At 36.6% G+C, this 26,260-nt stretch overlaps 2 protein-coding genes across 2 annotated transcripts in view; both read right to left on the bottom strand.

Moving 5' to 3' along the window:
* Positions 1 to 984: 984 nt before the first annotated feature.
* LOC149829813 (protein JINGUBANG-like) lies at positions 985 to 2,317 on the bottom strand. The gene has a single exon (XM_090015303.1). It carries the CDS (start codon positions 2,315 to 2,317, stop codon positions 1,088 to 1,090), a length of 1,230 nt encoding a protein of 409 aa, XP_089871429.1. The 3' UTR covers positions 985 to 1,087.
* Positions 2,318 to 10,272: 7,955 nt separating this feature from the next.
* Positions 10,273 to 26,260, bottom strand: part of LOC149829812 (uncharacterized) — a 32,095-nt gene continuing 16,107 nt past the window's right edge. The window contains exon 5 of the mRNA XM_090015639.1: positions 10,273 to 11,051. Within this exon, the coding sequence (XP_089871765.1) occupies positions 10,569 to 11,051 (483 nt within the window). The 3' untranslated portion in view covers positions 10,273 to 10,568. The remainder of the gene's footprint in view (positions 11,052 to 26,260) is intronic.

Below are 26,260 nucleotides of genomic sequence, written 5' to 3'. Positions count from 1 at the left end.
TCTTAAGATCTTTCGTAAACATTTTCATAGAAAATCACGTTCTTATAATTACCAAACCCACTACATTCCAGGACCACATCATGGTGTATCATTCCATCTCCCAACAAAAAGAGTAGATCATGAACTTAGCCTCATTTTAACATGCCCCAAACAAGTAATGGGTATATATATATATATATATATATATATATATATATATATATAGAGAGAGAGAGAGAGAGAGAGAGAGAGAGAGAGAGAGGTCAGTGCTAAATGGGTTTGTATGCTCTTCCAATATTTTTTTCGCAGTTTCGTCCCTATAAATGTGTTGGGCATCGTCAATTTATGAGGAACCCACACCTGTATGTGTATATACGAGAATTGAACATATTAGGCCCCATTTCTCATTCTGCCCTATAGGTTTTAAGTGTTTTCTGATAGATCTTAATCGTTAGATGTGTTTAGCATGCTCGATTTAGTGAGAATCGATTCTTGGATCATGTTTTTTCGACTAAAAAACATATTTTATGAGCCAAAAAAAATTGGTACCTTCATATCCATTGATTTTTCGTTAGGTCTCATTAAGCCCCTTCAAAAATCACAGCTTTAAGTAATTTTTCTCAAGTCTAACACCTTAAATATAATCTATAGGTTTTGTTTAGTGAAAACCGGCGAGAGAGAGAGAGAGAGAGAGAGAGAGAGAGAGAGAGAGAGAGGGTGGGGGGTGGGGTCAAGCATAATCACCCCCCACCACCAACTTGAAGATGAACATTCTTGATTTACTTCAAATGGTTCCATGGCCATCAACAACCATGCAGAAACTTTTTATAAATAGATCAAACTCATAGCCCATGCACACTTTGATTTTATAACATGTTCGTGACTTGGGGTTTCCAAGACAAACGAGACCAAGACGGACAACCTAACCATCTGTCGTCACTATAAAACTGGGGATTTTACTCTAAAAAAGTTAAATCAATATATAAAAATAAAAAAGCGCAAATATTAGAAAATATCATTTTTGAAGAATTATTATTCTCTTCCTTTTTTGAATGGGTTAATAATTAATTACCTTCATTAGTTGCTTAATTAATTTAGGGTTGGAGCACTAGGGACTTGGACTCCAAACCTTCCAGGCCTTGACCTCGCCGTCCAGGCTCCCACTATAGACCAAGACCGACTCAGAGGTAGGTCTGGTCACAGCCACCGCCAACGACTTGATGGGCCGCAGGTGACCCTCAAGCACAGCGATCGAGCTGTACCGGTTATCAGATCCCCTTTGCCAGATCCGGACTGTTTGATCTGCTGAGCCGCTTACCAAGAGCCCGGATGCGAATGCAAGGCACAGGACGGCCTGCTTGTGCCCGCGGAGCGCACCGCACACGGCCATGTGCCGAGAGCTCTCCTCCCTCTCCCAGACCAAGATGGACCGGTCACATGCACCCGAGTAGAGGACTGATCCGTCCAAGCTCAGTGCGAGTGCGTTGACCGCTGACTTGTGCCTTTCGAGGGTCGCGACCAAGGAGTGCTTCTTCTCGCCGTCCGTCCTCGCCCAGACCTTGATCCGGGTATCGGCCGATCCGGTATAGACCGTACCGTCGACCGAGACTGCGAGGGCATTGACCGCATCGTCGTGGGCTCGGACCGATTCTAGGCAGCGGAAGTCCGAGACACGCCAGATCTTGAGCGTCCGGTCCCACGAGACGGAGTAGAGGAGGCCGCCACGCACAGCGATGGCCGAGACGGTGTCGACGTGGTTGATCCAGAGGCTGGTGTGGTGGCGCCGGACCTGGACGTGGTTGCTTGGGAGGAGGAACCGGAGAGCCCGGTCAGAGACGGTCGGGAGAGAGGCGACTCGGCGGAGGCGGTCCGGTCCGGAGGGATCCCAGACCCGGATCTTCCCGTCCTGGTGGGCGGTGAAGATCCTTTTGGCGGAGAAGGCGATGGATTTCACAGTGCCACCGGCGGAGGGTGTGGCGAGGATTTCGGATTCCGTCAGATCTCCGGTGTTGGGAAAGCGGAGGAGGGCAGCAGAGGCCGTGCCGGCGAATAGGGAGGAGGCGGAGGCCGCGAGGGTGTGGAAGGCGCCGTAGGGGCTCTTCGTGGAGGAGGCTGCGCAGGTGATGACGCCGGAGAGGAGGTCTGGCGTGGGCTTGTGGAGGGAGGGAACGGAGGGGAGGCTGGATTGGGAGGAGAGGTGGCTTCCGGCGTCGAAGAGAGGTGTGGCTGTGGCCGAGTTGTCGTCGGAAGGGAGGAAACTCGTCTGAAAAAACAAGTTTTCCGGCATCGGGTTCGCCGGAGTTGTGGAGGAGCAACAGAGCCATCGAAGGACCGCCATCGAGTGAGGAGAATGCGGGAAAGGAGAAGGAGAAGGATAAGGTGGGGGGAGTGGAGAATTTAAATAGACGGACTTCATTTCGACACGTGGAAAGTGATCAATGGATCCTCAAATGAGGACGATTTTGGATTCAGTTGGTCCGAGGTTTACCAGAAGGTCCCGGCTCCGCTCGGCTCGAATCCAAGCCGGCTTCGGGGTTCAAGCGGTGAATTGCCTATTGCCGTACCGCATCATTCTCCTGAAGAGGTCCGAATCGGATGATGAATCGGTTTTTGGTTAGGCATTGAAGACGAAAATCAAATGGGCCCGGACCCGAGGGACTTAAACGGGTCGGATTCAGTTCAGGTGTAGGCTACTGGATCTTACAAAATCGGAAATGCCCTATCCGTATTTGCGAGTAGGATTTCAAATAATTGGGAAGAAAATGCTCACGGGCTACAGATTCTAGTGTGAATCCCAGATCTAAATCCGAGTGTTAGTTTCATCTGAAAGGTACAAACTTGGATCCAAAAAGGTCTTGGAGAGGTAAAACACACTAGAACTCGTGTTGGATCCACCTTCACAACTTGGATCCGGCAAGGTCTTGGAGAGGTGAGGCATGCTAGAAGTCGTGTTGGAAATTGAGAACAGGGCTTCGAGTTGGATGAGTGAATTGGAGTCAGATCTAATCTGGATCCATCAAACAAAATATCAAACTATTAAAAAAACATGTTCGTTTTTTCGCCCAGATGTTCCGACTTAATACAATTCATTTCTACCCACCGGATGGATCTGGGCCACACATGCTGATGCAATATGGTTACGTTTTGGATCTACAGAGCCTACATTATACTAGGTTCCAATGATTCCTGATCTGGATCCAACCCAGATCCGATGAACTTTTGGGCTCAGGCACGTAAATTTGAGGTGAAAAGGGATTTTAGGAGACATGGACGGGCGTGGTTTGTCTCTAGACTTGTGCCAAGTAGGGGTGGTCATCGGGCTGGACCGACCCATTTACAGCCTGACCAAGTAGGCCCGACCCAGAGATGGCCTGGCCCATTTAATAATGGACTGAGTTTGGGCCCTTTTCGTAACGGGCTCGGGTTTGAAGATAAGCCCATGATCCAGCCCATTGGCCTAATGGGCCAATGTTCAACGGATCCAATCTAGCCCAAACCCATTTGTAAGTTATTTTTTAATGAAATTCATAAATTAATTTTTATAATAACAAAAGTGATGAATTAAATAAAAAATTAATACACTCAGCTAATTATCTTTATATTTCTCATAAAATCAACACAATTAATTAGGTAAATAATAATAGTTAACAACTTATCTAACTTTGTTTGGTAATTAGGTTGTGTTTAGCTCTATATGAATTCATTGTGTGAACAAGTGCTACTCGGTTCTCATTTAATGCGTAAAAACAAATTAGTTACTAAGCAGGACATTTGATACAAGAGATTGGGAATTTATTTGTTCTCTCTCTCACTCTCATGTGATATATATATATATATATATATATATATATATATATATATATATATATATATATATATATATATATATATAGTAAGTTGTAAGTTCCCATCATTTATCTTCCAAACCATCTCAAATGAAAAATGAGATAGAGAATTCCTTTCTTAAACAAGAAAAAAGCAATTGAACACAAATTAACTTGCTTCTTAATACACAGTTGTGATTAAATCAGCATGTTAGACAAACGAGGTCATTGCTTTACTCAGGCAAGTCACTAGGAGACTCTGTGTCTTGGGACAGTACACTGATTACTTGTGAATAAAATTAGCGCAAAAACATTCTCATTATGTCCTGAGGATCCTCCAAGTTCTGGTTCACAAATTTCTAACTTATATCAGCCATCCCCAACCTAGTAATTCATTCATTACCTGAAAGTATAAGGGGTCAGACTATATCCTATACACAAAAGTCCATGAAATTATATAACATTAAAACATTCATTTGATTCATGATAATATATAACATTAATTCAAATTTACATATAGCATGATAAATGTTCAGAATTTTTGAAAGTAACACAACATGCTATTATTCTTTAAGCTCATGACACCAAACCCAAGAGAGAGAGAGAGAGAGAGAGAGAGAGAGAGAGAGAGAGCTCTGAAGTTTTAAAAATATAGATAGTTCATTTTTATTGGAAATAGTGACAACAAGAGGATTTCCCTAGGAGAAAGAAATGCTTGTCCTCACACATGCATGCTAACTAATTGTTGATTAAATTCGTATAAGAAAAAGTAATCTGTAATTCAACTAACCCTAAGATGGGAAGCCCACAGATTAGGGAGCAAATGGCAAAGCCTTAGAAAGAAATGATGAAAGCATTTCCTGTTCAATAGGCCCTATTTAGTTTGAAAAAAGGTAGTTTGGAGCGTATGGTAAGGACAAAAAATAAAATGGCAGGATTTTTTCAAGGATTCTTGTTTAAATAAATAAAGGCAGTTTGATAAGGCTCCACTGCCAAATATGGGCCATACAAAATGGAGTTTCCAGCCTAGACTCGTGCTGCATTTTGATGCTAACTATGGATACAATGACAAAACTCTCTGCTTTCCCATTTCACTTTGTGCATGTGTGTGGGTGTGTTGGGGAGGACAGAAACATTTATCAATGGTAATATACTTTTCCATTTGGGTTGGGCTTGGTCAAGACTCCTGTGGACTGAAACAATTTGGCATAAACTAGTGTATTTTATATCCTAGCTAGCTAATTTGGACATTTAGTAAACTTTGCATAGTTCTCATTAAGGCTGAGACGTAGCTCGGTTCATGTTCAGCTGGTAAAAAGCTTGTTTAAACCTATAAAATAGGCTCAGCAAGCTGAACATGAACAATAGGCATCAGCTTGGCTTGACCCGTATGAGGTCAGCAAGTAGCAAAAAATATATTTTAGATATATTTTACATCATATAGTGTATGTAGAACATATGATTGTACTATTTAGTTTGCACAAAAACAGGTTTAGAAGTAAAACCTTATTACTACTATCTCTGAAAGAATACATTTTCTTATAATCTTATTCCTTCCAATTCTAAAACAATGTACTTTTTCTGTAAGCAAACCAGCTCGAACTCACCTTGTATAACTCGGGCTCATTATGAGCTCGAACTCAGCTTGGTTCGCCACAAGAATGAGCCAAGCTTGAATGCTTCAAGTTCAGCTCATTTGGCTCGTACACAAGCCCTACTTCTCGTTCAGTGTGGGCCACACAAGCACCACAGTCCATGGTACCTACTCTGGTGGCTTGACTTTGTAAGTTCATGATGGGTCCCATGATAGAAATATGGATATAGATAGTTCTGGGATGATACTGACAGAGGAATATTGGAAAAAGCAGGACATTTGGGGTCTGTATATTTTGTTTCTTTCTATGGGGTCAGCATGTGGGTCATTGTGTGGTTCTACTTAAGGCCGGCTCTGTGGCATGTGTGTCCGGTCGGTTCAATGGTTCTCAAGCAAAGTGACACTGTGACTGCTTCAACTGCCTACATTTGCAGGAAACAGCATCCATCCAATGTGTACGAGTAGGAACCCTTGACTTGAATAATGGTGCTGATCTTGCTTAATTTCTTGCTACTTTTAACACTTGAAACAGCAAAGATGAGCGATATTTTCTTACCCTTTTCAATCCATTTTTCTTTATGGTTATTGCGAAGATGCATGTTGCTATGAGTTTTTTTACTGTTTTTATTTATTTTTAGATCTTAAATATATTTTTATTCTTTCTTTTATATTTTTACTTTTCTTTTATTATATATATTTTATATAAACATGATATTTTTTATTATTTTTGTTATTTTTTAAGCCTCAACATTTTTTCAAAAATTATCACAAGCCTATAATATCACGAGAATAGCCTTACCAAGATATAGCCAATACCGATATTTGTGACTATGATTTGTAGTCACAGATATTTTCTTCCCATAGGAAATCTCCAAAAGACCTTGGCATATATGATATTGTACAAAAAAATATATTAAAAATATAAGTCAAAACACAAATTTTATAAAAAGTGCAAATAACACGTTAATAGCATGGAAAAACAATGATATGTCAAAATATTGGAAATATAATGAAAATAACGTATTTCTTATATTTTATCGGCTTTCGAAAGTACTTTGACATTTTCAAAATTTTGCCAAGAATTTGTGACTGTTTTTAAATGATAATGTTTGATTAGGTTAGTAAGATAGAGAAGTATAACCTACTCCCTAAGTTCTTATCTAGAAAATAAGAAGTTAGTTTAGACTAGTTTCTATTTACAAAAAATGATCATACTGCCCGTAAGAATAATGCTATTCACTGCATGCAAGATATCACAATATTCTCCAAATGCCCACTTGCTCTATTTTCCCTTAATATGAGGGTATTTCTAATGATTTTACCCTTCTGCTGGAACATAAGAATAGTGGCTTTCACCCTCACTACACTTTCACGAAACTCCTTTCTTGTGAAAGTCAAAATAATAGTGTAACTGAGATTCGCCTAGGGATCTAAACCATGGAAGTCAGGATCTTCATGATTACATCCTTCTTCTAAAAATTCATACAACCGTTACTCAAATAAGTGATACTCTACTTTTATACATATAAGAGTTTTACCTTTAATTCTAATTTGTACATTTATACTCTGATCATATACAACGTCAATTGTTTGTGGAATCACTGCTTGCATGTCGAACATCTATATTTCGAATTAGTTCCCGCAACTGCATGCCTTCTGTGTGCTTGAACTCAATGTTTAGAACATCAATATTGTTTAATGTTTGAGATAATTAGATGTTTGCCAAATGACTAAGTTCGATCGATGGTGCCCGAAATATATGCACATTCTTCACTAAATTCTCATCATTTTATCCATTAACTACTTGTACATTACTTCTAATAGTTTGTTTAACTTTAAAAGCAACAACTGCATGTTCACCTTTGCGAGCAACCAAATAAATGTCATCACTAAATAACATTGATTCTATATTTTCATCATTCAAGACATGCATCCTAATTTTGATGATCAACTATACCGGAGGATCATTAATTCTTTCACATATTTGGTTTTACGAGACATCAATGTCTATAAACTCTTTATAACTATTGTTGTTAAAGACCACTATTGATCTTCAAATAAGGTAATTAGTATACTTTAACCCACTTATATCAACTACACAACATATTATTCATCTAATGAAAATAACATATGAGAAAATGTCATTCATATACATTTCATACATTCAATTAATATAACTACTTATAACAATCACTCTGAAAATCAATTACCGATAATAACCTCATGACCTATATTTAATGCTTGTGAACAGTCAACCATATCCCTATTACACCAATACAAAATATTAAATATTAACTAAAGGACAAACAAACAAACATAAATCATCTGCAACACAAATAAATAAATATATAAATATAAATATAAATATAAAATATATATATATATATATATATGAAAAAACCCTAAACAGTAAATTTGATAGCAGAGATTAAATAAAACACATGAAAACATAAAAAAAAACATCCACACCAACAAAACACAAATATGCATGTCACTATTAAATACTCATATATACATAAAAAAATTTAATATGCATATATATATATATACATATTATTTGTATGTAACTCACTTTTTGACCTAACTGGAGAAGTTGGTGAGAATGCTACCGCAACCTCATCGAAATGTAGCAAAAAAAAAAAATTTACGAGAATCACTGCAACGGGAGAAGGAAAATATTGAGGATTCTAGAAGGAAAAAGGTTAGGGGTTTTTCTATAAACAAAAAAAAAAACACAAATAAAAAAATGACTTTTTATGATTCAACAAGCATGAAAATATACAAAAAATCACATGCATACATTTTTTACAGATAGCCACATATTTGTGGATCTCCTTGAAGATTAGTTACCGAAAGGAGGTTCACACAATATCTCATGAATGTCATACTATATATGAAAGTTTAATAAGGTAAGATAAGTTACCGAAAGGAGGTTCACACAATATCTCATGAATGTCGTACTATATATGCAAGTTTAATAAGGTATTTGCGAAGTCATGCATGTTTCAGGAGGTTCACAAATTTAGTTATGCGAATTTTGCAACATGTTATATGCATAGATCGCCATATATTCACGGATCTCATTGAGGACCAATTACTGAAAGGAGGTATGCATGATATCTCATAAATGTCATACCATATATGCGAATTTAGTGGGGTATTTGTGAAGTTATGCATGTTTCAGTTACGTAAGGTTCACAAATTTGATTATGTGAACTTCGTGAGGTCCATAGAAAAAAAGTGACTCTACATTTTAGTGAGAATTTGTGATAGTTGGAGAGTATACCGATATATCATGCAAACCTCAGAAAGTTACGCTTGTGTGGAGGGTAAAAACATTCTAAAGAAGTCAAACATTTGTGAATTTGGACATGAGGCAGATTTAAAAAAAATTAGGGCTTTTTGAGAAACATATTATTTTTGCATATAGTACAATTATTTTTTCGTTTTGTCAAAGAACAAATTAGTCTATAGCCTAAAGCACCCATGAGGGGCACCTGTGAGGGCTTTGCTCATCTGGCTAGGGGAAACTTCACGACGTCCCAAGTTGAAAGGGGGTCACAAGTTCAAAATCCGGGGTGTGTGTCCCTTGCAGTAAGGCTGAAGTAGAGTGTACTCCTTGATGGGCAACGACAGAAAATCAACAGTTGTCTTCCCTGCTTTTTTTGCTTAAAATGCTTAATTTGAAGAAACTGAGAGACAGACGGTTTAGGATCCACATAGATCATTAGAACATAGATGAGAATAACCTACTTATTGAACCCATAAATACCTATCATAAAAAACACCATGGATGACTCATCTTATCCGGCTCTCGTATCACCTTGAATATGTATCTATTCTCACTTCCAAATGATTCCTTTTTTTTCTTTTCTTTTTTAGATTCCAACAACGAAGTTAAAAAGCGAAGAGAAGGCACACCTAAAATAGACATTTAAGAAGAAAATAATAGTAAGCATATAAGAAGACAAGAACATGTCAGATGAGTGGTCCACTGTAAGGCTGCCAAACAAATGAAGTCAGTTAGCATGACTGTTCGAAAGAAGAAAAATATTTCACCTATGCACACTCATTTTACCAGGAAAAAAAAGCTGAGTCTTTTAAGAATGAATCAAACTTCACGTTATTTCATTTGACAACTAGTCCCCCAGTGTCCATAAGTTGAAAGACAGACTTTGGACAGCAGATTATGTGCCTTAACTGTATGGCTCTTGTTCATTTATGAAATGATATGTATGGAAAATAAATTTCTATATGTTCAAGAATCCAACAGATCTAACATTACAGCATGAACAAACAAACAAAGGCGAGCAGTAGAAGCCCTTCCTAGCCCGTCAAGTGTAGTCTACTAAAAGAGACTACAGGTTTGACGGCAAAGCTAGGGCTTTGTTCTTGGACACGAAGACTATTCAGTTCTCAGCGGTCCTTAGAGATGGAACGTCGACTTATCTTATTGGAGTTCCATCTAAGACAGGGCTGATAGCTTGTAGTGAATAGCCCCCCACGAAAGAGGTACTTAATTAAGTAGTTAAGGCGAACAGCCCCACATTCAACTATGAGTTAGAGCATACCGTTGGATTGTTGCCAAACCAACCCTGTTCACCTTTTGAATCAACAAAGTAGGGCGAGCAGAGCCATTAGGCATATGAGTTGCTAAAATAATCGTCTGAATATCTTTATGGGTTCATGTCATCTAACAGGTGATGTTTCCCAATGCAGTAACAGTTGTGCACCATGAAGCTAAAAATGCAAATTTTAGTAGATTTGCTCATCTAGATAACATACAAGATTCCAAGGAATATTTCCTTTCAAGGATATAGAAAATATATTTGCAAGTGTTTGGCTTTGTAAGAAAGATCACAATGACATTTAGGCAAACCTGAACAAACCATTGCATTAGGCAGACTGGATAACTCACTCTGAACAATGGCTTCACATCTTTACATGGAAAATAAGTAACCAATAAATATGGAGACATATTTGCTGGAATGAAGTTAAAGATGATAATTAGCAAACTACAACAATACATCCTCCATGAGCCACCCTTTTTTGATGTGACAGTTTTATGAGACCTCTCTTTTTTGTTTAACGTTGCAAACTATGACAAGTAAATAAATGCCTAAAAACATTTCCCTGTACAACCATGCGCTTATACACCATTGTGCAAGCTCTTAGCCCGCACGTATTCTATCCAAGCGATCAACACTTTTCCTGGCCCTCTCCAGCTGTTCCATGCATTTTCTGGGCCGGTCATGTTGATCTACACTTCTACGTGATTTCTCAAATTGGCTGAAAGAGATCTTCAACTTCTCTAACTTTTCAACCTTGGATGGCTTCAGATCACTATTAAGTTTGGAAGGCTTGTCTGTGCTAGGCCTTGATTTCTCTCTTCGGTCAATGCTCTTTCTTGATGCCTGGTAGCAGTCAGTGCTCCGCCTGGATGGCTCAAACTGATCAGTGCTTCTCCGTGAACCAGTATGCAATTGTGATTTCTCGATGGTTGAAACAAACTTCCTGAGGTGTCTAAGGTATTCAGGATAAAGTTCAAGGTCACAGTGGTGCCCTCCTTCAAGCCATAATGGTTCGTACTTCTGTTGGCAGAGTTCCCAGAGCTGCTTACCATGAGACCAGTCAACTACTTCATCAGATGTTCCCTGTACAATGACATTATAGACACATGCATCAACTACTTTAAATAAATATGGGTGTGATAGTAAGTTATCAATGGAAGCTAAATCGACAACCATAACTGAACTGTTCATTAATTTTGCATGAATTTCAATAGGCCATGTTTTGCCTATTATGCAGCCTTATAATGCAGTCTTACAAATAAACCAGACGGTTTGATTAGTAATGAATCTAATGATCAATTCATCCAAGTGCACCGATGACTGTGCTAAGTCTTCATGAACAGGAAGCTCATAGAAAAATTTGATTTGTACAATCAGGAAGTTCATCAAACAAATTTAGTGCATGGGATTTTCATATATCTATCATGTTCATTTAGTTTGAAAGATATTCAGTGAATATTGTGGTTTATTCTGGCCAATTTTATTAATGTGAATAATTAATAAAATTGGCCAGAATAAACCACAATAAGTTGAACGCCAGAACAATCGTCTACAGTTTTATTTTTTTAACAGTCGCCAATATCGGCGATATTTTAAGAATATCGCCATATTATCAGCATTTCAAGGTAAGCTGAAATTATTGGCGAAATATCGCCAGAATACATAATATTGATATTATCACATGATATTTTAATGATACTTTTAAAAAAGGTTTGTTTTTTGTTTTTTTAAGCCCTTTTTTTCTATTTTCTTTATATTTTAAAAACTTTTCAAACTTGATTCTCTATATTTGTGCAAGTAATGCAAAATTTATTATTTTCTCATCTTTTTTATTATTCTTCATATTTTTTAATTTTTAAAACTTTCAAGATTTCCTGAGGAAAAACCACTTTTTGAAAAAAAAAACTCTAAAGAAAACCCTTGGCAAGAAATTGCCGTGAACAATGCTGGTGACTATGGTTTTTAATAATGTTATCACCAAGGAAGAAAGTGAAGCCATCTATGCAGTATAAAGTTCTTACTACGGATCAATAGGGTATCTTCACATTAACCAAGGATGAAATACAGCATGAAAATCAGAAAAATAAAACACAATACTCATCTATATTTAAATAATGTGATAGCATGACATGATGAGGTGACATCAGGTGTCAGTGGGGCTTCAACCCAACAGGTCTGGAATGTTACGAATGACTCTATGATGACAGCTGTAAAATCTGATGTAGTAGTTTGCTTTTCCATGTTTTTCACTTATGTTGATGTATTTTAGTAAACTTCCAGAATCCAAATTAACCGCAAGATGATTAAAGAGTTTGCTGATAAATGTACCAAGGTGTGTTCTTACTTTCCTAATTCCAAATTAGTAAACACTAAACACATTGAGGTCAAAGCAATATCCATAATCAATCCCATACATTATCAGCAGTATTGGCTCTAGGCAAATTTATAAATTATAATTGACTTGCTCTTTTCATTCTTCAAACAAAAACCTGCCAACCCTTGGCTATTTTCCTTAAAGAAAAAAATCAAACGTACAAGTTCTCTCCTTTTTCAATACAAATTTTGACATCATCTCTAATAGCTTTCCTTTTTGGTGATAATAATACCATCAATGAATGAGTGAAAATCAACGTTTTTCCCGAAGACAATCAACAAATGCAGATATTTCTTACAAGAGACAAATACATTCCACAAATCAGTTGTACCAAGGTGTCCATTTAGGTCACACGAGGCTTTTTCCACAGTTGGAACTGAATCAGAGGAAAATACTGAAGTGAAGAATGCCCATGTACACCTCAAGTAGATCACTCTGTTAGAAAATAACATATATATGTATATACTTGAATATATATATATATATATATATTTATATATATATACATACTTTTCGTAATACAAGAGTATGTATATGTGTATATATATATATATATATATGTATATAACTATATATTTAAAGTATATACTTATATTCTTGTAATACTTTTTTATTTATTTATTTTTGTAATTTTATTTCTTTCTTATTTTTTTGTCTTTTTGTCAAACAGTCATAATTGACTAGAGCTGTTGGGCTGTCAAAACAGCCAACAGCCTTTTTGTCAGGTTCTGTCAAACAGTCAAAATGTTGACTGTTTGAATAGAGCTGTTGGGCTACTCCCAACGGCTCTAATTAGAGCTGTTGGGAGTAGCCCAACAGCTATCCCAACAGCTATTTTAATAGCTCCTCTCATGTAACCTCTCTATAAATAAGGGCACATTGTAATTTTAATACAAAGGTAGAGGGTTTTACCTCTTACATATTCAGATTCAAGTGCATTTATGCACTATTCTTATATTTGTGCTGTGGAGCATTTTGTATGCTATTTTGGTTTACCATAGTGGGTGAATGTATGTTTTGTCAAGTTGTTTGTAGACTTGATTGTTTGTAAGACTCTTTACATGGTATCAGAGCTTGGTGTATGATCAACCGTGCATTGGTGAGTTGCCTCGTAAAGCGTGCCTTCTCTCTTTCGTGATTGGTGGTTCCTTTTTTCTTTGGATTCATCATGGGTGAATTTTTTCCGCACAATATAAGCAACTCCAACTTCATTCCGCCATTCAAACTTGAAGGAAGCAACTATAACATTTGGGCGGGACACTTGGAGACATTCATCAAGGGTCAAGGTTTGTGGGGATTTATAAGAGGTACTATTCTTGAACCCACTCCCAAAATTACATTAGGTGAAAATGACGTTGAGACTAGTCTTGAAGAAAAAAACAAAGTCATAGAAGAATACTACAAAAAATTAGATGAATGGGAAATGAAAAATGCCAAAATTCTTTCATGGATGCTTATTGGAGTTGAGACAAAAATTGTCTCAAACCTTTTGTGTTACAAAAAGGCAAATGAAGCATGGGAATATCTTAGAGGTATGTTTACCGAAAAGGATATGGCTCACAAGTATTATCTCCAAGAAAAAGTTAGAAACATTAAACAAGGAGATAAGAATATAAGAGATTATTTTATGGAGTTATCTTCCATTTGGACCCAACTTGCCCAATTTGAACCCAAATGGGAAAGAAAGTGTACAGAAATGCGGAGAGTTCAAGTTGAAGAAGAGAGACTTTTCGCTTTTCTCTATGGTTTGAGACCCGAGTTTGAACAAACAAGGGCCTCCTTGCTATCATCTTCATCACCTCCTCCTATTTATGAGATTCTCACTAAACTTAGTGGAGAAGAGACTAGGCTAAACATGAGTAAAAATGTTAGTGTGCTTGCTACTTCTAGCAATAGTCAAGAAGAGTATTGCGCACTTGCCGCATCAAAACCAGGACACTATATCAAGCCATATAAACCTCCTCATTTTAATAAGAATCGAGGAGAATCAAAAATCATTTGCCATAATTGTAATGAGCCTGGTCATATTAGGCCTCAATGTCCTAGATACAAATATAGGCCTCAAGAAAAGCGTGTTGCGGCTGCACCATCAAAACAAGATGAAGATACTTTGAATCTCAAAGACCTCACCAAAGCATTATCTCAACTGACGGAGGCATTGCAACCACTGCTTAAAGGATCTACCTCAGGAGCGGCCATTGCAACCTCTTCTACTCCTGGTATGTGCTCTTGGCTTCTTGATTCAGGAGCTTCTTTTCATATGACCCCACATAGATCTATACTATCTGAATGTCAACCTAATTCAAATGCATCATTTGTTTCCATTGCTGATGGTACTGCCTTGAAAATAGAGGGTGTTGGAATTTTTAAAAATGATTTGTCAAAACATAACAACTTTTATATTCCGAAAATAAGACTTATACCAAAACTTCATCTTAATCTACTTTCTGTTTCTCAAATCTCGGATCATGGATGTGATGTCATTTTCTCATCAAGTAAATGTTGGGTGCAGGATCGCCAGTCCAGGAAATTGATTGGGGAAGGTTCTAGGCAAGGAAATCTCTATTATATGGATTTTCTTTGTATTCCAAAGGAATCATTTTGCAACACTGCCCAAACAAAAGACATAAGGACTTGGCATCATAGACTTGGGCATCCAAATATAAGAAAATTAAATTTTGTACCTATTACCAAGAATCTTTGTAAAGATAATTTTGAATGCAAAGAATGTTTACTTGGTAAAATGACAGTCTTGCCTTATGGTCAAAGAACTTTTTACTCCTCAATGCCTTTTGAATTAGTTCATTCGGATGTATGGGGTCCTGCTCCTGTAGCCTATAAAGGCGGATTCTCCTACTATGTTGTGTTTATTGATGACTTCACTAGATATTGTTGGATTTACTTTCTTAAGTATAAATCAGATGTATTTGCAACCTTCAAAACATTCCATAACATGATTAAAAATCAATTTGAAAGTAAACTCAAAATTCTCAGAACTGACTCTGGAGGAGAATACTTGTCAAATGAGTTTAAACAATTTTTAGAAAATGAAGGAATTTTACATCAAAGATCATGTCCTAGAACCCCGCAACAAAATGGAATTTCAGAAAGGAAACACAGACATATTATAGAAACTACAAGAACTCTTCTTATTGCTAAAAATGTTCCAAAAAATCTTTGGGTTGAAGCTGCATTAACCTCAGTATATCTTATAAATAGGATGCCTTCCAAAACTTTATCTAATGAAATTCCTTTTGAAAAATTATTCAAATATCAACCTGACTATCAAAGATTGAGAATCTTTGGTTGCAAATGTTATGTTTTGAATGATAAAAGAGATAAACTATCTTCTAAAGCTATTTCCTGTGCGTTCATTGGTTATTCAGAAACACAAAAAGGATTTAAATGTTATGATACCAAAAATGATAAACTTCTCATTTCAAGGAATGTTAATTTTGTTGAAAATGAAAGTGGATTTGAAGAAAACATGTCGGAAGACATAAACTTTGATTATTCTTTCTTGTTCAAACTATTGTCTAATGATGAAAATATTTATGTAGAACCTCTTATTGAAAATAGAACAACAGTTGAACCAATAGTATACACTAGAAGAAATCGAAATGCATTCAATGAAGGTGTAAATCAAAGTAATCATGAAACATCAGAAATTCCTTCAGAACAAACCACTATTCGTAGATCAGAACGAACCTCAAGAATCCCAAATAAATTTGTGTCTTATGATTCATTCTCTCCTAAACATAGAGCATGTCTTATAGCTATCCACTCATATTTTGAACCCTCATGTTACAATGAAGCAAAAAATTTACCTGAATGGATAAAAGCTATGCACATAGAATTAGAAGCTCTTAAAGATGCTAATACTTGGGAAATTCTGGATTTACCTATAGGAAAGAAGACAATAGGTTGTAGATGGGTTTTTAAAGTAAAAACCAAAAGTGATGGATCCTTGGAAAGGCATAAAGCGAGGCTAGTTGCCAAAGGATATTCTCAAGAATACGGAGTAGATTACGAAGAAACTTTTGCTCATGTTGCCAGGATGACCACTGTTCGAATGCTTGTAGCTATTTCAGCTATTAAAAATTGGAATATATTTCAAATGGATGTTAAAAATGCAGTTTTAAATGAGAATCTCAATGAGGAAGTATATATGGATATTCCACCTGGATTAATAATTACTTCAGGTAAAGTGCTTAAATTAAAAAAAGGCATTATATCGCCTCAAACAAGCACCTAAAGCTTGGTTTGATACATTTAACAATGTTATTACAAGGTATGGTTTTAAACCATGCTATACTGATACAACTTTGTTTATCAAGAACTCTTATGCTGGTATTATAATTTTACTTTTATATGTTGATGATATGTTAATTACAGGTAGTGACAAGGAGGGAATCAAGAAAGTAAAACAGTTTTTGAAAAATTCTTTTGAAATGACAGATCTTGGGTTTCTAACATACTTTCTTGGTATAAAAGTTTCATACTCTAACCGAGGATACATATTGTCACAAACAAAGTTTGCTTCGGTAAGGACTTTCAGATGATAAAGTTGTTGATACTCCAGAGATTGTCGGAATGAAAATGCGAGCCGATGATGGAGTTCCTTTGGACAATCCAACTCCCTTCAGACAGCTAGTGGGATCTCTTATGTATTTAAGTATTACAAGACCAGACATAGCCCATGCTGTACATATAGCCAGTCAATTTCAACATGCTCCAACATCAGCTCATATGAGTGCAGTCATGAGAATTATTAAATACATCAGAGGCACTATAAATAAGGGAGTCTTTCTGTCCTCTTCTTCCTCCTTAGATCTTATTACATATTCTGATGCTGATTGGGGAGGAGATCCAACTAACAGGCGCTCAACAACTGGTTTTTGTATATTTCTAGGTGAATCTTTGATTTCATGGAGGTGCAAGAAACAACAAAAGGTGTCATTATCATCTACAGAAGCTGAATATAGAGCAATGACAACTACTACTATGGAAGTCGTGTGGCTCAAACAACTGATTTCAGATATGGGGATTCACCTTCAGAATCCTACAAGATTGTGTTGTGATAATAAGAGTTCGATATACATTGCATATAGAGATGGATTGCCATTTTGTTCGTGAAGAATATTTGAAGAAGACTATTGATCTTCCCTATGTAACATCAGAATATCAACTTGCTGACTTCTTCACCAAGGCACTTTGCTCACCAAGATTCAACTTTTTACTTGACAAACTTTTGGTGATTTCACCATAAGTTTGAGGGAGACTGTTAGAAAATAACATATATATGTATATACTTGAATATATATATATATACATACTTTTCGTAATACAAGAGTATGTATATGTATATATATATATATGTATATAACTATATATTTAAAGTATATACTTATATTCTTGTAATACTTTTTTATTTATTTATTTTTGTAATTTTATTTCTTTCTTATTTTTTTGTCTTTTTGTCAAACAGTCAAAATGTTGACTGTTTGAATAGAGTTGTTGGGCTACTCCCAACGGCTCTAATTAGAGCTGTTGGGAGTAGCCCAACAGCTATTTTAATAGTTCCTCTCATGTAACCTCTCTATAAATAAGGGCATGCTGCCCATTGTAATTTTAATACAAAGGTTGAGGGTTTTACCTCTTACATATTCAGATTCAAGTGCATTTATGCACTATTCTTATGTTTGTGCTGTGGAGCATTTTGTATGCTATTTTGGTTTACCATATTGGGTGAATGTATGTTTTGTCAAGTTGTTTGTAGACTTGAATGTGTGTAAGACTCTTTACACACTCTTCAGAAAAGCATTCTTCACGTCCAATAAAAGGAAACAATTCAAACCAATGCAAATTGCCATTAGACAAAAACTTAGAGGATTCAATATCATATTCTAGCACAAACCCCTTGGCAATCTAATCTCCACACCTCCATAAAAGACACGAAATTAGCATTGTTTATACATCCATGTACATATCACAGGCTTTTTTAAGGTAAAAGCTCTCTAAAGTGCAGAATGCTCTACACATACTCTCCCAGTTTTCGCTTACCTGTAGCCTATGCACAACTGAAAAACAACATAGCTGCCAATACAGGCCAAAAAAAGACTAGGCAAAGGAAAACTATATTAGTATGAAATTCTCACGGACTGAAATGTCACAAAGGAATACAATTATACGAGTCTTCAAAATGAACTTGTACAGTCTACTAGACCTAGACAATGGCTCAAACGACTCATGCTAAACAAAATAGCATGGCCTATGAAGCTTACATGCCTAGAGGACCCATGTAACTCATAAAATCAGCAACCTTTTTGGTTAATAGTATAACCAAAATAAAAGAAGTCAAAGCACAGCAAGCAGCTCCTAAAGAAAAAAATTCTTAGAAAAAGAGAAAAATTCAACATCATAAGAGTCAAATTCAAGAGAAGCACAAAGAACTTTTTCAACAATAGTGTTCCTTAAAATAGAAAGGATATTCAAATGATAAGATATACAGCCATAATGATTGCTTCATCATAAAACTCAGTAACAAGCATGTCATGAAGAAAGGATGCTTGTCTTTCTATTGTAATGGGTTTTTTCTCTTAACACCATTTTGTTGGTATATACAGGCAACAATCTCATGAAGAACAATGAGAACAAACGACGATAGAGTCACATTGACATAGTTTTTCCTCCCACCCACCCCAGCCCGTCATGTCAAAGATAGAAATGAAAACCAAATTTTGACCTAGAATATGGAAAAGGCCACAGAAGATGGGTCCAACAAATATGAGCAAACTGAGTAAGTGGACTTGATCAAGATTCAAAAGAAAATAGCAAAGCAAAAAATAAAGACAACAAAAAAAGACCACTCATTGAGATGTTTATGGTAAAGAGAGAAGGATAACCTAGAAAATGATGCCACAATAGAAATGGATAACATAAAATAACTGACACCAGCATGCAAAAAGTGAACTGCATCCATATAATCCACATAAATATAAGCACCAATTCTATAACTTATTTCTTGTCCCTAACATGTGATACCAGACACTAGAACCACCCCATGAAAATAACACCATAGCCAAGCGCCACTAATTTAGTATACAAAGAAAAACTAAATTGAATATTTTTGAAAAAATAGAAGCATCATATCTAACATGGGTGAATCTAAAGACAGCAATACCAATGTTCACATGGTGTGACATGGGTACAGTGCAGAACATGGCAAGGTCGCAGGTCAAGTAGTCAGGTGCAATCAAAGCACCCAACAGCATCATGCATACTTGGTAAATATTAACTAATATCACCCAAGGTGTTTGAGCCCTTAGGTCGTAACTCTCAAACAAGGCCCCCTTCACTGTCTATGGCTAAGTAACAGGGACTTGGCAAAGCAGGTGACGCACCCGCGTCAACGCGGGTGCGGTCAACACGATCCTGGGTGCGGTCAACGCACTTAGAGTCATTTTCGTCCACATTTCGGACGCTAAAAAAAACCGATGAAAAGGAGTGATTAGGGCAAAAATTTTTTTTGCTCAAATCACTCCTCTCCTCTCCTCTCCCGCACAGCTCAGCTCGAGCCCTCTCCTCCCGACGCCACCTCCTAAGCTCCTCCTCTCCCTCATCGTAGGTACGCCCCTCTCTGCTTGTGTCGGCAGGGGAGGGGCCAAGCCCCCCCTGCGCCCTCTCTTTCTCTTGTTGGGTCAGCAGGGGAGGGGCCGAGCCCCCCCCCCCCCCCTCTCGCTCTCTTGTTGGGTCTGTAGGGGAGGGGTTGAGCCCCCCCTGCTCCCTTTGTTTTCGGTAGGGAAGGGGCCGAGCCCCCCCCCCCCCCCCTCGCTCTCTTGTAGGGTCGGCAGGGGAGGGGCTGAGCCCCCCCTGCTCCCTCTGTTTTCGGCAGGGGAGGGGGTCGAGCCGCCATCCCTGCTCCCTGTTTTTGGCAGGGGAGGGGCAGATCCCCCCTCCTTGGTGATTTTATATCAAGATAATGTAAGTCTGTATAATTGATTTAAAATTTTGAATGTATTTTTTTGTATTTTCAGGATAAAAAATGACAGATAAAGGGAAAGGATTTGCGTCATCCTCATCCCAACATGTGAGTTATGCTGCTAGTTTTGCTGATAGTTGTAGTGGGATTGATGATGTAGGGCCACTATGGGTACATGTAGATAAACTTGCAAAAACGGGAGAAGGAGGTGGTGAAAACAAGAGATTTCGATGCAAGCTCTGCGAAAGAGATTTTGTTGGGTCTTACACAAGAGTGAAGGCTCATTTGTTGAAGATACCAGGACATGACATTTCAGCTTGCAGAAAAGTTGATAAGGCAATGCGAAGACAATACAAGAAAATACAAGAAAAATATGAGAAAAGAAAGGCAATGGCCGATTCTTGTGCAGTTAGTGTGTCATTTGCAAGCCACCAAGAAGATGCTGAAAAAAAGAAAAGAAAAGTTAATGTAGCAGGTAGAGGAATGATACAAGCATCATTAAATACATATGGAAGAGAAGAATTGGATAGAAAAGTTGGGAGGTATTATTGTTTTGGTTCACTCCCATTTAATGCGGTTAGAAATCCTTATTGAAAGGATTTAGTAACATCCATGGCAAATTGTAATTTGAGTGGTTATGTGCCTCCAAGTTCAGAAAAAATACGAACCACACTTTTTGCAGAAGAGAGGGCAAATGTGGAGAGGTTGCTGAAGATTAAAAAATATTCATGGGAGCAAAATGGAGTTTTTATTGTGTCAGATGGATGGACAAATATTCAAAGGCATCCATTGATCAATTTCATTGCTTGTTCGCTTAATGACCCAATATTCTTAAAAGCAGTTGATGCATCTGAGAAATATAAAATGCAGAGTATTTGAAGGGATTGTTTATAGAAGTCATAAAAGAAGTGGGTGATCAGAAAGTGGTACAAATCATTACTGACAACGCTCCAGTTTGTAAAAGTGCAGTGTTGAGTTTGAAGAGTGAGTACCCTCATATTTTTTGGACTCCCTATGTAGCACACAGCTTAAATCTAGCCCTAAAGAGCATCTGCAACCCCAAAGAAAAAGAAAATTCACAAGCATATGCTTTATGTTCATAGATTGAAAATTTAGAAAGAAATGTCAAAAGCATTAGGAATTTTGTTGTTAACCACCATCGTGCTAATGCTATATTTAATAGGCATTCTGACTTTAAATTGTTGAAGGTCGCTGAAACACGTTTTGCGTCCATCATTGTGATGGTGAAGAGGATTAAAAGAGTGAAGAATGCTTTGATTAACATGGCGACTGATGAAAATTGGACATTCCATCGTGCTGATGATGATATCAAGGCTCAAAAAATTAAAAAATTCATTCTTGATGATGAGTTTTGGGACAAAGTGATATACTTCCTTCAATTTACACAACATATTTGAGAAATGTTAAGAGAAGTTGATAAGGATGAGCTCATGCTTCACAGAGTTTATGAAATGTGGGATAATATGATTGAAAAAATACAAGCTACAATTTTCAAGCATGAAGAAAAAAAATCCTGCATTGGATGATTCAGATTTTTTTAATCATATTCATTCAATTTTAGTCAGAAGATGGGATAAGAGCAACACTCTTTTGCATTGCATGACACATTCTCTTAATCCAAAATATTATGCAAATAAGTGGCGGGCTAGTGGTATTGGTCGTGTCCCTCCAAATTTAGACCCAAAGCTATCAAGACATAGAAATATATGTATGACAAGACTTTTTCCAGAAGCATATCTTCTACATCAAGTCACACAAGAGTTTGGAAAATTTTCAACTTCGAGATTATATGAACCGACATTATTCGCGAGAGAAGAAGATAATATAGATCCTATCACATGGTGGTCAACATTTGGATCAGAAACACCTCTTCTCCAACGTCTTGCATTAAGATTGCTATCGCAGCCTGCTAGTTCATACATATTCCCAAATCCACAACATGAAGAGAAACAAACTCACCAGCAAGCGTGCAGAGGATTTAGTATATGTATATTCAAATCTTCGATTACTTTCGCGAACCAATGATGAATACATGTACTAATTTGCTCTCTTAGTTATTTGATTATTTCTTAGTTTTTCATTTAAATATACTTGTATTGTATTTAACATTTTCAAATTGGGTTTGTAATGCAGACACGGAACATCCAATTTTGGGATGTAAACTCAAAAGAGTGTAACTTCGAGAGAGAGCATGATTTCAACATAACGAACATGGATTTAGCTGAGCCCAGTATTCCTTCTAATGATGCATTTGATGATGAAGAAGAAAATTATTAACATCCATTACTTCATCAGGATATACTTTGGTATGTAATTTAGTTCTTTTATGCTTTACTTATTTGATTGATATTTAGGTTGATTTATGTAATTGCTTTACTTATTTGATTGATAATTTGATATTTAGGTTGATATACTGCATGCATGATGAATGATATTATGACAATATTAACTGTTAAATGTTAAACTGTTAAAACTTCAAAATTATATATATATATATAATATTTTTTTTTACATTTTTGCCCCTGCCGCACCCTCGCACCCAGGTTTCTCGGAAGTGCCGCATTCCCGCACCCGCACCCATGTGACATAGGTCTATGGTTTAGCAATTGATAGGTTACTTATATGTTGTTAGTTTATAACTTCTTATTTAGATTTAGTACGCCAGACAGCATAACTATAATACAACTGTATACACACACACACCAACACCTTCCACCCCTATGCAATGAGCATCAGATATAGCAACATGAACAAATTTCACAAACCAAGTTTTTGTCCGGACCAACAAGAAACATTAGCAGTTAAAATATAGAGTAGGGGATAGAGCAAAAGTTAGATGACATAAAACCTTCAAGAATCATGCAAACAAAAGCCTCCAATTACGTGGAAGAAAAAAAGCTTATTGATGTCAAAACATCAGAAAGACATGGCAATGGTACATGCACACAAGGTCAAGCCATGACTTAGTATCGTACTCCAAAACAACACAACGTCCTGAGCTCAAACTGCCTGAGTACTGATCCAGTGCTGATATCACAATCTCCTCAGATACCAACCAAGGGATAATTAATCCTGAGTATCGAATTTCTCCAAAGTACAACTACAAACCTCAATAATCATACAACTCACAAAGGATCCCACTGGAACCACACACCACCTAATACTCAAGCTCAGTTATCACAGCAAGCCCACACATAGAGACCTTCAAGTAGTCATGCATAGCTCCAAGTGGAAACTTTTCAACAGAAAATTGTATTATCTTAGATCACAAGAAGAAGATAGCACAAAAGAACAGCCACCTACATCTAACCTCATATCAATGAGCAGAAACAGTGACAACCCAAAAACAGAATACTTTAAGTTGACAAACTCATGGATAATGTATATACATGCATAAGATGGGATACACAGAGGGTACACGGAAAGTGCACAAAACAAGCCTTGTGTACAAGGAAATTCTATGAGATTCTAACCTAAGATAGAACCTAGAAACAAGTATAAATAGGCATGCATAGGTACACAAATACAGAATTAATAACCCCCAAAAATAAGAAAATGCACTCAGATAGAACAAGGTTAAATCACAAACTAAAGAGACACTACAACACAGTCAAAATGTTTATGCAGACTAAATTAAGCGTAAACAAACCCAAACAATACCTAGAAAAGAAAATCAATCAGATATTAAAAAGTCACTCATTAAACATGAACAAGAAGCCAAGATTTATGAACATATTGGAAAAAACTGGACCGACACCACAAAAGACTTTATAGAACATTAGATTGCATAAGAAAAAACTACCATTATAATGTTAAGATGGTTGTATATATATATATATAGTCAACTTAGGTTGACTAAGTCAACTGAAGTTGACTGTTTCAAGCTGTTGGAAAGGGTCCAATGGCTAGTTAGAAAGGTTACCCCCTTTCTCTCTCTCCTTTACCCTCTTCTCTATAAATAAGTGGGTGTGTGCATGAGTGAGGCTTGAGAGAGTGATGGGTAGTTTTAGGATTACGTGTGTGATTTGAGTGTACTATACTAAGGATTCTTTGTAATTTTTATTTCGTTTGTATAATTTGAATTTCATCCTTAATGAAATTGTTTATTTTTAGGTCTTGTGTTCTATGGGCATTTCCATTGTGAATATGTGTTTAACTCAGAGTTACCGGAAGCGTCTATACAGTAGGAGAAACGTACTTCCCCAATAAACGCGTGGGGAAGCATCCCTTTTTTGGGAAGCGTGCTTCCCATAAATGGGAAGTGTGTTTCCCTTTTATGGGAAGCACACTTCCCTCTTTTTTTCATTTTTTCTTCTTTTTTCGCTTCCCCCTCACTTCCGGTTCGCTTCCGAGATGGTTCGTGATTCGCTTCTAAGTCGTCCCACGCTTCCCACTTCCTAAATTTTTAAAAGTGCCTCGCTTCCCGCTCCCGCTCCCGCTTCCTCGACTGGCAACCATGGTTTAACTAGATTATTTTTGGTCCATGGGATACATTTCGGAGTGCATTGGGATCCATGTCATTTCGTGACATGGTATCAGAGTGAGGCATCAGGGTCTTGGAAAAGATTCGTTTTAATGAATAAAATGGATTCAAGGATTTCGCATTTTGGTATGTATCTTTGGTTTCTTGTTTTTTATATGTATGGTAAGTTTTAAAAGAAATTATGTTAAAAATAAATATTTTTTGAAGTATGTATAAATTGTTGTGTTTTGATATATATATATATATATATATATATATATTAGATTATGGATATGTGTAGTGAAAATCTATATTTTGCAAAGATATATATGTTTTTGCAAACTCACTTCATTTGAATAAAAATATTTGTTTATATTGTGCCGTATTGTGTATCCCCTTTGTGGGATTTGTGATTGTGTTCTTTTAGAACACCTCTTCTTGGTCCCCTTTGTGGGTAGTGTGAGTGTGTTCCTTAGAGAACACCTTTGCAGTTATTCACTCAAGTTGAATATGCAGCTTATTAAAATGTTGTGTTTTGCAAAGTACTATAAATTCACATTTTTTAATGTATGTATGAACTATCTTTGGAAAATTATGACGTGATCAAACATGAACTTTTATCGTGATTGATTTCTAATGAGGCCTTTTTAATATGTTATTTCATATATATTTGAGTAATATTTTTTCTATTAAGTAAGATTATTTTTAAATGACACGTGTTGGATTAAGATTTTTGTTTTGGCATATGCCTTAAGAAGTCTTTATTGAATGGCATAAGCATGACTTGTTATTGTATAATAAATGTGTTTATCTTTTGTGATTTTTCTCTTGCGTATTGATATTCTATATCATGCTTATTGAAGAATGTTGCATTATGAGAAAAAAATCTCTTGTTTGATGTGATCATATATATGTGTGGATTTTTATGGCGCTTTAGGAGTATTTTATGAAAAACATTTATATTATTTTTATGAAGATTGCATGTAGCCCTTAGTTGATTTTTTTGTATCTCGCCCACTAGTGGCTTTGTATTTGTGTGGTTATGCACTAGTGCACTTAAGTTTTTTTATAACCCTTTGGGAATTTTCATATGATTGTCTTCAATTGCCTCAGAGTAGACTTATGATTTAGTTTTAACCTCTTATCATATGTGTTCTTGTCTCTTTAATGAGACTTATTGACCTTTTGTATGTGATGGGCTTAGTGCACTTGTTTCTAGTTGGTGGATTTATGATCTTTTGAAGGATTCTCAAACATCATGTATTGCATATAATTGCATCAATTGACATATTGTTGTGCATATGATTGTACTAATTTTATGTCAAGGTTTTTACCTAACTTAATTGGATTGGATTTGAAACTTGTTTTTTTCAAATCGGATATTTGACATGAACTCACCTATTTGGAAATTGATGTCCATGAGTATGTATTGCCTTTTTATGGCATTTGGATTG

The sequence above is a fragment of the Nuphar pumila genome, chromosome 8 (assembly GCF_984573655.1).
Source record: "Nuphar pumila chromosome 8, dmNupPumi1.hap1.1, whole genome shotgun sequence".
Taxonomy (NCBI): domain Eukaryota; kingdom Viridiplantae; phylum Streptophyta; class Magnoliopsida; order Nymphaeales; family Nymphaeaceae; genus Nuphar; species Nuphar pumila.
This window is presented reverse-complemented; position numbering and strand designations above follow the sequence as displayed.

What these genes read in the sequence shown, in the direction of transcription:
- LOC149829813 (XM_090015303.1), bottom strand. Translation starts at nt 2,317, where the DNA reads ATGGCGGTCCTTCGATGGCTCTGTTGCTCCTCCACAACTCCGGCGAAC.